The sequence below is a fragment of the Pleurodeles waltl genome, chromosome 11, assembly GCF_031143425.1.
Source record: "Pleurodeles waltl isolate 20211129_DDA chromosome 11, aPleWal1.hap1.20221129, whole genome shotgun sequence".
NCBI classification, from domain to species: Eukaryota; Metazoa; Chordata; class Amphibia; order Caudata; family Salamandridae; genus Pleurodeles; species Pleurodeles waltl.
In genome coordinates, this window is record NC_090450.1 from 32,199,245 (window position 1) to 32,211,841 (window position 12,597).

Here is a 12,597-nt window from a genome sequence, read left to right on the forward strand (position 1 = left end):
TCTATATAAAAGCTTAGCGCCCTCTTTGGGTCCAAGCGGTGGAGTCTCTCTTCTTCCTTTGAAGGATGAGGCGGAGGATAAAACGTGGATAGAGTAATTGTCTGGGCCAAATGAAAGGGTGAAACAACCTTCGGAAAGAAAGCAGCCTTGGTCCTCAACACCACCTTATCCCCATAAAAAGATGTATAAGGGGGTTTTACAGATAGACCCTGCAACTCACTCACTCTCCTTGCAGAGGTAATTGGAACCAGGAAAACCGTTTAAGAACCAATAATCTTATGGGGCAAGAATGCATAGGCTCAAAAGGGGACCCCATTAGGAAAGTTAAAACCAAGGTCAAATCCCATTGAGGCATAACAAAAGGAGATGGAGGGAATTTATTGATAAGGCCCTTCAAGAATCTAAGCACTATTGGAGATTTAAACAAAGAAGGCTGGTCTGGAAGACAAATAAAGGCTGACAAGGCAGACGAGTAACCCTTAACAGTAGCTGCTGCACAACCCTTCTGTGCTAAAGACAAAGCAAAAGATAAGACATCTGACAAATGAGCACGTAAGGGATCAATCTGCCTCTCTCCACACCAAACCACCAATTTAGACCACCTATTAGCGTAGATAGATTTAGTGGAGTGTCGCCTGGCTGCTAAGATAACATCCACTACATCAGGTGGGAGAGAAAAGGAACTCAGGTTGCCCCGTTCAATCTCCAGGCATGAAGGTGCAGGCTCTGGATGTGGGGGTGTAAAACCTGCCCCTGCGACTGCGAGAGGAGATCTGCCCTGAGAGGGAGATGGAGCGGAGGGCACAGTGAGAGTTGGAGAAGGTCCGAGTACCACACCCTCCTTGGCCAATCCGGAGCTATTAAGATGACTTGGGCCCGGTCTTGGCGAATTTTCCTCAACACTCAAGGAATCAACGGTATGGGAGGAAACGCGTAAAGCAACTGGTCGCACCAGGTTATCTGAAACGCGTCCCCCAAAGCTCCTTGTACCGGATACTGGAGGCTGCAGAATAACGGGCAATGCAAGTTCTCCCGTGTGGCAAACAGACCTATCTGAGGAAACCCCCACATCTGGAAGATTAGCCAGACTTGATCTGGATGGAGACGCCACTCGTGATCGGCCGAGAAATGGCGACTGAGACTGTCCACACGTACGTTCAAGACTCCGGCCAGATGATTTGCTACCAAGCAAATCTGATGGTCCTTTGCCCAGGACCATAGCAGAAGAGCTTCTCTGCAGAGAAGGTACGACCCTACCCCTCCCTGTTTGTTTATATACCACATCGAGGTAGTGTTGTCCGTCAGGACCTGAACCGACTGACCGCGAAGGGATGGGAGGAAGGCCATGAGAGCCAGACGTACAGCCCGTAACTCCAACAGATTGATATGAAACACCTGTTCCACTGGAGACCAAAGCCCCTTGATCTCCAGGTCCCCTAGATGAGCTCCCCACCCTAGAGTGGAAGCATCCGTTATTACTGTGGCCACAGGCGGAGCTTGCGAAAACGGCCTTCCTCAGGAAAGATTGCCGTCCGCAATCCACCATTTCAAATCCATGGCAGCATCTCTGGAGATTCTCACCGAGCCTTCGAGATCCCCTTTGTGTTGAGACCACTGCCTTAGGAGGCACCACTGATGAGCCCTCATGTGCCAGCGAGCATGTGTGACCAACAGTATGCAAGAAGCAAACAGACCGAGCAGACGTAGGACCTTGAGGACTGGAATGACCGCTCCACTTTGAAACATTGGAACCAACGCCTGAATGTCCTGAACCCGCTGAGGCGGAGGAAAGGCTCGATTCAATGTTGTATCCAGTACTACAGTAGGTGCTGAGAGGGCTCTAGGTGAGATTTGGGCACGTTCACCGAAAAGCCCAGGTCGAACAACAACTGGGTTGTCGACTGCAGGTGATGCAACACGAGCTCCGGAGACCTGGCTTTGATTAACCAGATGTCTAGATAAGGAAATACTGTTATCCCCTTCCTTCTGAGCTCTGCCCAACCACCGACATCACCTTCGTGAAGACTCAAGGTGCTGAAGTAAGACCAAACAGGAGGACCGCAAACTGATAGTGCTGCGACCCTACCACAAAACGGAGATACTTCCTGTGCGACTTGAGTATCGGGATATGAAAGTAAGCATCCTGCAAGTCGACAGACACCATCCAATCTCCATTGTTCAGCGCCAAAAGCACCTGAGCTAGGGTCAGCATCTTGAACTTTTCCTGATTGAGGAACCAATTCAAGATCCTTAGGTCCAGGATTGGTCTCAACCGACCATCCTTCTTGGGAATCAGGAAGTACCTTGAATAACGACCTTGACCCCTTTCCTGCTCTGGGACCAACTCCACCGCGCCCTTTGAAAGGAGGACTTGAACCTCCTGTTCTAACAACAGGAGGTGCTCTTTTGAACAATAAGATGGGCGGGGCGGGATGGGGGGCGGAAACTCCCGAAAGGGAAGGGTATAGCCGTTTCTCACAATGCTGGTAACCCAGGAGTCTGAAGTTATGACCTCCCACTTGTGGAGAAAACTCAGTAACCTCCCCCCTACAGGAGTGGAGTGAGTGGGAATTGGTGGAAGCCTAAGGCTGCTTCCCCTGCTGCACCCCTCCAGAGGAAGAGGAAGAGGAAGAGGCAGAGTGCTGCTGAGTGGCTCCCCTGGTACGGACCCTACCCCTCCCTCTGAAAGATCTATCGGAGGGAGCAGAGGTAGGCTGCTGCAATTTCCCTCGAAAGGAGGAGGAGGAGGAACCACTACCAAATCCTCGAAACCTCCTAAAAAATTTGGAGGAAGCAGAAGAAGTGGCTTGCAAGCCCAGCGACTTGGCCGTGGCCCTGCTCTCTTTGAACCTTTCTAAGGCCGAATCTGCCTTGGCACCAAAGAGCTTGTCCCCATCAAAAGGAAGGTCCAGTAGGGTCGACTGCACATCCGAGGAAAATCCTGAGTTATGAAGCCAAGCCTGCCTCCTCGTAACTACAGCAGTGCCCATTGCCCTAGCAACCGAGTCAGTTGTATCCAACCCAGATTGGATAACCTGAGTTGCAGCTGCCTGAGCGTCCGATACCAGGCTTAATAGCCCCTGAGGAACCTCCGTATGCGTTGATGCAATCTCGTCCATCAGGGCATAAATGTACCTTCCTAAAATACATGTAGCATTGGTGGACTTCAATGCCATGCTACATGAAGAGAACACCTTTTTTGGATGCCATGTCCATCTTCTTGGAGTCTCTATCCGAGGGCACAGCTGGAAAAGACCAAGGAGCAGACCTTGCCGAGCAGGAAGCCTGGACCACCAAGCTTTCAGGTGTTGGATTCCTGATAAGAAAACATGGGTCAGCCGGTGCAACCCGATACCTCCTACCCACAGATCTATTGACAGCTGAAGAAGACACCGGCTTCTTCCAGACTTCCATTATAGGGTCCAGTAGCACTTCATTGAATGGCAAAAGTGGTTCTGCCGATGTAGAGGCAGGGTGCAACACCTCTGTCAACAAATTCTGTTTGGCTTCAGTCACCGGCAAGGGGAGATCCAGGAAACCAGCTGCCTTCCTGATAACAGAATGAAAAGTGGCCGCCTCTTCTGTGTACTCCCCAGGAGATGACAAGTCCCACTCGGGAGAGGTATCTAGGCCACTAGCAGTGTCCAGTCCATGGAGACCCTCATGAGTCCTCAATCTCTCCTTCCTCCAGGTTTTGTCTCTGGTACTCCTGCTCTTCAAGGAGGCGGAGAGCAAGCCTCCTCGAGTGCAGCCTCTCCTCTATTCTCGGCGTCGACATGGCGTCAGCGGACATCGAAGAACGACGCCGATCCTCGGATCCGTCCGACGCCGGGTCTACAGGCGCCATAGGCCTCTTCGGCGCCGAACGAGGAACCGGATGAAGTGAAGACTGCCTCGGAGTCGTAGGTCTAGACGGCGTCACTGGCTGAAACATCGAAGCCGCCGGAGCCGAAGCTGTCGGAGCCGAAGTCTCAGGAGTCACCGGAGCCGATACCGGCACCGAGCCCACGTTCCCCAGGGGGAGAAAAGGCATAAAGGGTTCTGGTCGAAGCGGAGCCGGAGCACCCATGTTGAAGGCCAAAGGTCCCGAAGGACCAGCCGGTCCACCACCTGGAGCCATCTGTTGGAAGATGGAAAACATTGCATTTAAAAATGCGGTACTATCAGCTCCAGGGGCTGGGAAAGACGGGTACTGGGGTGCCTGGTTCGAAGGCGACACCGACGCCGGTCTCGACGTCTGCAAAGACGGAGAAAACATCTGAGGCTGCGGAACCTCAAACACTGAAGGTGGTTGGCCCGACGACACGGGCGAAGTCGGTGAAGCTGGAAAAGGCAACGGCGTCGACGGCTGGGGAGTGACAGTGGGACTGACTTCCCAAGTCTTCCGACGTCGAGTTGATGGTGACCTCGACCGAGACCTCTCCCTACTCGACCGGCGCCGTGATTCTCGACGACGCTGGGAGACCTGATGACGCCGATGAGACTTCTGTGACGAGGATTTTCGATGACGCCTTTTTTCCTTCTTTTTCGACTTCGCCAGAAAAAGCTTGGCCTCGTGCTCTTTCAGGGCCTTAGGATTCATATGCTGACAAGAATCGCACTTGACAAAATCATGATCGGAACTAAGACACCACAAGCAGTCAGAATGTGGGTCCGTTGCCGACATTTTGCCCCCACACTCACGGCAGGGCTTGAATCCTGACTTTCTTTGCGACATTGTAATCTCAAAGAAAAAATACATCCAAAAAACACACTGTAACTGTCGAACAGTAACAGTAGCTCCCTCGAAGATAACCGCTTCGAATGGCACGGAAAAAAGGGAACTGACGTTGGCACGTCGGCGAGGACCTCTTATTGCCTGTATGACGTCAGACGGCGTCGCGGGGGCAACTGTGACGTCCTCGCCGACGTGCAGAAGCTAGGAAGAAGATTTCTGTCGAGTGCTGGCGCAATGGGGGTATCCAATAGGTGAGGAATCCACAGGTAGTTGTATCCATCAGAAGTTTAAACACTGCATGTTGGACATTGGTATCTGGATGAAGGAGAACAGTCTGAAATTAAATGTGGTGGTCTTTGGGCATAGCACGGAGTGTGGTCATAGGTGTGGGGGTCAATTGTAGCTGCAAAAAGTGTAGGAGTTATCTTCGCAACACATTCACTTTTGATACACAGGCTAATAAGTCTTCCAGTTATTATTTTTACATTATTAAGATCCTGAAAACATTATTTCCCCTCATCCTATTGGAACTGGCAGTAGTTGTTGCTTTGATCACATCTCGACTACGGCAATGCATCATATCTAACTATCAATAAATGCTTTCTCAGGAAACTCTTGATGATTCAGAACACGACTGCCTGTTTGGTACTGAATATACCTAAACGTCAGTCAGTGAGAGAATGCCTGTGCTCCCTTCATTGGTTACCGGTTACGAAGCCGTGACCTTCAACTCCTTTGTATGGTGCATAAGGCTCAGCAACATTAGGGTTCCTACCCTGCAAGTCAGCATTTCAGTGGTAGTCTCCTAAAAGAAAACTGAGATCCTCTTCTCAGAGGAAGGTGATCATCCCTAGGTTCCGGAAGACTAAATGGGGTGGATGCACCTTCTTGGTAACAGCTGCTAAACTATGGACCTCGTTGCCACTCTACATAGCCAACTTAGATTCCCATATGGCATTTCATGAGCAACTGAAGACCTGGCTTTTTTCCTTTCCTTAATTGCTCCCTCTTTTGGCACCTTCTTTCCATTGGCAGCACTTTGACGCCTATAGGCTTAATGCTCGTTATAAATCCTAAATATGAATACAAGGAGTACATCTGTGCCACTTGATCCATGGTACTAATAAATTCTGCGCACTTTCATTCCTTTTTCTGAAGGGGATGTTTCAAAATGCAAGAGGTGGATTGTTTAGCAAGTCAGATCTGAAAGAAGAACGCCTGGAAATTAGAGTCCAAATCTGCAGTCCTGGGGTGCCGCCTTCAACTTCGAGAAAGGTTAGCCTTGCCTCAGAGCAGCCAACACCAGCAACAAGAAGACCGGTAACAGCAACAGAATAATCGGACCCAACCTCTGCATTAGCTTGGTTTCAAGTGGCAGGTCTCAAGTCCAGTACAAATGCAAAGGGCAAAAGAGGTTGAGCAAGTGGTAGCATCAATGACCATTCAGAGGATGTTCCAGGAGTATATAGATGACCCAAAAGAGTTCTACGTGGATCAAAGCCCATTGGTGTATTTGTGTGAGAAGATGCGCCAATGGCCACAGCTCAGCAGACTGGCAATCAGGCTTGCCTGTAGCCAGTGTGTCTGCTGAGCATGTGTTTTTTTTTTTTCCTAAATGCAAATGGATATTTAGGAAATACTATTACCATTGAATAAAGTTCATTGGCAACCATGTGCAAATTCCAAAAAGGCATCCGAAATGCACTTTTCTCAGTGCCTTGAAGCTCACACTCACCAGGGGGCATAGCAGCGCTTTACAAGAGCACCACTTTTTTAACCCTTAGATTAAAGGCGGGCCTGAGGTCCATACTTAGGAATGATTTTCAAAATTGAGATTTCCTAATAGTGATTGTGAATCCATAGGAATTGATGTTAGGAAATCACAAATTTAGTGCATCCCAATTTGAATTTCCTAAATAGCAATTTCTAAGGATTCACTATTTAGAAAATGGAAATTGGAAGTTTCATAGATATTGACCCAAGTCACTTTCCTAATCCCTGCATTGTGTCACTTATATTGTACAGTTCACAACACTACACAGATCTCTTATGCTCTATTTTTTGATAATACATTTGCTAATTTTAGAGTATCATAGACACACATACATACTCACATAAATAAGAGAACAACTCTGAATGAATGTCTATCAACTATCTGGAATACAGCAATTTTAGAGAGAGAAACATACTCAGAAAGAAGTTAATCTGTCCCCATTGACTATGATTTGTTGAAGGTATTTACAAAAAAGGACACTCTAATAAATTCCAATGCCTTTCCCTCCAGCTTTTTGATGTTTTCCCTTGGCTCATGCGACATCTTCCAGGACCTCATAATGATTTGTTTGAAAGCAATGCCTATGTGGTGAAATTTGTGAAGAAGGAAATCAAAAGTCACAAAGAGAATGGATTTTCTCAAGAGCCCCAAGACATGATTGGTTTCTACCTAAATAAATTATCACAAGTGAGTATTTGCTGCTGCCACATTGGTTGCTCTGTTCTGCTTCCAATAAATTGATCTAGCATGTAAGAAACACAAGTGGCCATAAGATAAACCAAGACACAGCGAGGATGTTTAGGACTGTTGTCATGTGACTGGGGAATCTCTAGGATACATTCTGGGATCTTATCACACACTTGACTTTTTCATCTTCGTATTTCAATGATTTAAATATAATAAATGCCAGAGCAATTAATAACGAAATACAGAAGCTCCTCATATTACAAAAACAATAGCTAGACTCTGTGTCGAGTGAATCATTGACCATTATTATCCATAGAATCTGTCAACTCATTGCACTGATCACAACCTCTGATCTGGAAGCTAATATAATTTTGGTGGTTACTCCACAACAGTCTGCATGTCCAGTACTTTGTATTGTTTGCCCCTTTGAAATCCTGATAGGTTTTACCTGCTGAATTTCACCAGCGGATGCAAACTTTATTTCACCCAGTTATTATCAGGTGGAGTAAAGTCCATATCACTTTTTACTCCATCTCTGCAGAATTAGGGTTTTGTGCAGTGATCTCTATCAGCCGGATCTCATAATGAAGGACCTCATTTCAATGTACAAAATGCTGCGGCAAAAGCTTTAGAGCTCTGGGTTCACAACTCTGGAAGTACCTCAGTCTCTAATTAGCAAGTTAACCCAACCTTCAAATACCTTGCCTTTTCAATGAAGCCTTCAATCGGCATCTCATCAGCTTAATGAAAACTCCAATTTCTCTGTAAGAAGAAACCTGGCCACAAACCTCAGTAAGCTTAGCCAAGTCAGGTCCTTGCTGCAGTTCTTTGAGAATCGATCTACAAACACAGCCTCAACAAACCATCAACACCTACATAGTTATGGCACAGACATTGGTGTAGATTTTTAATGCGGTTCAAGGGCGACACATTTAGCACATTGTAGAACAAACACAATTCTACACATGTTGTTGCTGAATACCTTCTTCCCTACCACATCCCTTAAGAGAGGGGTAGTTCACATTCATTACTGGCTCATCTAAGAGTTCAGAATATAACCTTACCCCAATCTTCAACATCTAATGTTATCTACCCGTGCTTTGCAATTAAAGCTTGAAATTCATTTATAGTTATTAGAAGGTGTTCTTTAGAGTTTGGTTCTACAATTTCATTTTCATCAATGTAATTTCTTGAAGAAGGCAAAAGTCTTCTATGTCATTCATCAGTCCCCTGGGCTGAGTATCTTCACCATAAACTTTCTTCATTTAAAATTTCCAATCTGCTGAATGTGAATGTTTTCTTCCAATTCAGGACCCTCCAGATAGCACTTCTACATTTGATGAGGCTAACATGATTAGCCTTGCATCTGATTTTTTTGCAGCTGGGATGGAGACCACCAGCACCGCTTTACGCTGGGCACTGCTCTACCTGGTAACTCAGCCAGAAATCCAAGGTGAGTGTAGGATGAATGCAATGAGTACTAGAGAAGTATTTTGTTATACTTTGTGTACTGTTAATTTAGAAGACCAAGGCATATGCATAACAAGTAGATTAGCAAATCTAAATAAATATGTTTATTTAGAGTGCATGAAGATCAAAAAAGAGATGAATGTTTCATTGACTATTCTGACGCAAGGGTTGAGTTCAGATTGCATGTCTCAAGTGTCACAGCTGTTCAAAACAAGCGCCGTTCACAGATAGCCCTTTGATAGATTATTATGGGCATGTTTACTGAAACAATCAGTGATGTAGATTCCCCAAATGCCAGGGGTTGCAGAAGCAATATCATCCAACCTTGGTACAGTCTCTGTTTACTGCATGTGATATAACATTACCTTTGATGATGCTGGCACGGAAGGATGGGATGTGAAGCATCCTTTGACACTGTAGAAGCCATAAAAATTAACATTAGTAAAAAAATACAAATAGTGTAAGTTTCATAAAACCATTACCTTAGCGAGTATCCTGAAACCATGAATTTGTGGAGTTTTGTATATTTTGAAGTTCCTCAAAAACCTTTCAGTTTTTGTCAGATTATGTGATGGGTCCAAAGGATTTTTGTTGTCAGCTGCTGCCAAAGTCAATAAGTCAGCTCTAGCTACTCTTAAAGCCTACAATTGCTGCTACACACTTTCACCGCTATTTCAGGAACTGAAAGTAAGTATCTGGTAAACCCCATAATCTTTTTTACAATGACTTTCCACCAGCCCCTCGCCATTTTATACATACCCGATTTAGTTTCATTTCATATCCTCAATCCACCTACTAATTGCCACTACTTAAATATATTCTTGTGATTATTGATTTTGAGGAGCAATATTCACTATTTAAGCAGTGAAAAGTCTGAAAGTAAGAAAACAAGTGAAATATCACAAAATTCTCAAACATATAAAGCAGTGCACTGACTGTTCAACACATCGAAGCATTTATTGCATGCGATAATTGTAGGAAGGTAGCCTCTTTCTACCATGGTTACCCCTACGTTTGGCCAGTTGTTAGTGTGTTTGACTGGGATCCCGCTAACCAAGACCCCAGTAGTTATGCTCTCTAAATCCTCTAAATTTGGTTGTTGGATACTGTTAACACAGTATTCCACTCATAAGTGGCATACTGGTTTCCCCTTATAAGTCCCTAGTATATGGTACCTAGGTACCCAGGGCATTGGGGTTCCAGGGGATCCCTATGGACTGCAGCATTTCTTTTGCCACCCATAGGGACCCTATGCAAAGGCTTCTACAGGACTGCCATTGCAGCCTGTGTGAAAAGGTGCATGCACCCTTTAACTGCCATTTACACTGCACCAGGTCAATTATAAGCCACCCCTATTGCAGGCCTTTTAGCCCTGAAGACAAAGTGCAGAGTACCTGTTTGTGAGGGCACCCCTGCCCCAGCAGAGGTGCCCCCATGACATCCAGGACCATTTTCCCAGACCTCGTGAGTGTGGGGATTCCATTTTACGCATGCAGTGGACATAGGTCACTACTTATGTCCAGCTTCACAATTGTAACTCTGAATATGGCCATGTTTGGTATCAAACATGTTGGAATCATACCCCAAGGCTTTTGCAAGCATTGGTTGAATGATTCCATGCACTCTGGGGGCTCCTTAGAGGAGCACCAGAGCTCCCATTACAGCCTTCTGAGGTTTTCCAGGCAGGCCCAGTTGCTTCAACCTCTGACAGGTTTCTGCCCTCCTGTTGCTCAAGCAGCTCGAGCCCAGGAAGGCAGAACAAAGGATTTCCTTTGGGAGAGGGGTGCTACACCTTCTCCCTTTGGAAATAGGTGTCACAGGCTTCGGAGGGGTAGCCTCCGCAGCCCACTGGAAATGCTTTTCAGGGCACATTTGGTGCCCTCCTTGCATAATCCAGTCTACACAGTTCAGAGACTCCCATTCCCTGCTCTGGCCCGAAACTGTACAAAAGAAAGGGGAGTGACCACTCCCCTGTCCATCACCACCCCAGGGGTGGTGCTCAGGGCTCCTCCAGAGGGTCCCTGGGTTTTGCCATCTTGGAGCATCTTAGTGGCCAGTGCCAGCAGGTGATGTCGGAGCGCTCCCCTGATAGGTGCTTACCTGTGACGCTGACCAGTCCCTTTTAGGGCTATTTAGGGTCTCTCTATTGGATGGTTCTTAAGATTCGGATTGCAAGACTCCAGCAGGAATCCTCTGCATCCTTTACTTCACCTTCTTACCGAATAATCTGTTCCTGGAGGGTCCAGGGACCCTCCAGGAACTCTACAAACTGCAATAAAGAAGCAAAGACACTTACTAAAACATTGTATCTTCAGCTCCTTCCAGCAACTGCAACTGTTTCCAGGTTGTGCATCCTCTGAGGATTGCCTGTTTTCAGTCTGCACCAGAAGAACAAAGGAATCCCCCTTCAAGTGAAGGAGTCACTTCCCTGCTTCAGTAGGTGCCCCTCTGCAGCGACGACCGATGGTGGGGGTCCCCTCTCCTGATGAAGTGCATGGATCCAGCAACACGGGTGGTGGACTGTAAGAGGTCCTGATGGTCCTGACGACCAACTGTCCAACTTTGGTGGAGGTAAGAGCTTGCCTCCCCACACAAGACAGTAGCCCCGTGCACTTCATGTTGTCCAGTTGCCAAAGCTTGTTGGCTCCTTCCATAAAGTTCTTCATGCACCATGCAGCCCCAGCCCCCAGCACTCCTTCCTGCGACGCACAGCTTTCTCAGTGATTCTCCGTTGGCGTGGGATCCCTTTCTGTAGTGCTGTGAGGGCCTCCTTTTGCACCTTCTTTGTCCCCATGCTGTAGACTCCTGTGTGCGCTGCCTGGTTTTATGAGGGCTATCTGAGTTGCTGAGAGCATCCTCTGACTCCCCCCCCCCTCCCCCTTCCGGGTAGAGTCCACCTGGTCCCGGGCAGCACCATTTTCCGTTAACCACGTGCTTTGCGTGTGCTAAGAATCCATGTTTGCGGAATCCAGTGACGCAAACCAGACTGCAATCATCCCTCCGGCGTGGGACAGCATCTGCACCAACCAGGAACCTGCATCCATCTTCTTGGGTTCAGTACTGACTGTTGTTCTTCACCGGTGGTTCTTCTTTTGCAGCTTCATCCGGGTTAGCAGGGGCTCTTGTTCTCCCCGGACTCTTCAGTGCTTCTTGGACTTGGTTCCCTCCTTCCACAGGTCTCCAGGTCCAGGAATCCATTGCTGGTGTCTTTCAGTCTCTTCTGGTTCATACATAACCTTCTTTCTCATGTTCTTGTGTGTTCTAGGAAAGTTACTGTGATTTACTCCTGCTTTACTGGGATCTGGGATGGGTTGAATTACTTACCTTTGGTGTTTTCTAACACTCCCAGTGCCCCTCTACACACTACACTTGCCTAGGTGGGAAACCGACTTTCGCATTCCAATTTCGTAGGATATGGTTTGTGTTCCCCCTAGGCCCAATTCCAAATATTGTGATGTTAACTAATTGCACTGTTTTCTAACTGTTTTTACAGCTATTTCTGCATACTAGTGTATATAATTTAGGTATTACTTGCCTCCTACGGGAGTAAAGTCTCTGTGGTATTTTTGGCATTTGGCAAAGTACCTTTATTTTTGTAACACTGAGTATTTTCTTTTATGTGTGTGAGCTTTCTATGTCTCCTAGTTAGGCCTTGGCTGCTCATCCACACTACCCCTGGAGATCCTGGCTTCTAGACAATGACTACATTTCTCTAATAAGGGATAACTGGACCTGGTGTAAGGTGTAAGTACCTTTGGCATCCACTACAAACTAGGTCAGCCTCCAACAGTCATTGGAACTGAACCTACCATACAAAGGATACTACATTTACACTAGGCAAAACGTCTTTTGAGAAGTAAACAATACCAATATGTTGAATCAAAGGATGTGGTAGCAACAGATGTGTTCCATAACACGTCTCACTCATCCATCCTTGTGTTAGTTGGCG

General features: G+C 46.8%; 1 protein-coding gene across 1 annotated transcript in view; it reads left to right on the forward strand.

Annotated features, from left to right (window-relative positions):
- LOC138265304 (cytochrome P450 2J4-like) overlaps positions 1-12,597 on the forward strand; it is a 146,222-nt gene that overhangs the window by 59,481 nt on the left and 74,144 nt on the right. The window contains exons 5-6 of the mRNA XM_069212912.1: positions 7,002-7,178; positions 8,490-8,631. Coding sequence (XP_069069013.1) covers positions 7,002-7,178; positions 8,490-8,631 — 319 coding nt within the window. The remainder of the gene's footprint in view (positions 1-7,001; positions 7,179-8,489; positions 8,632-12,597) is intronic.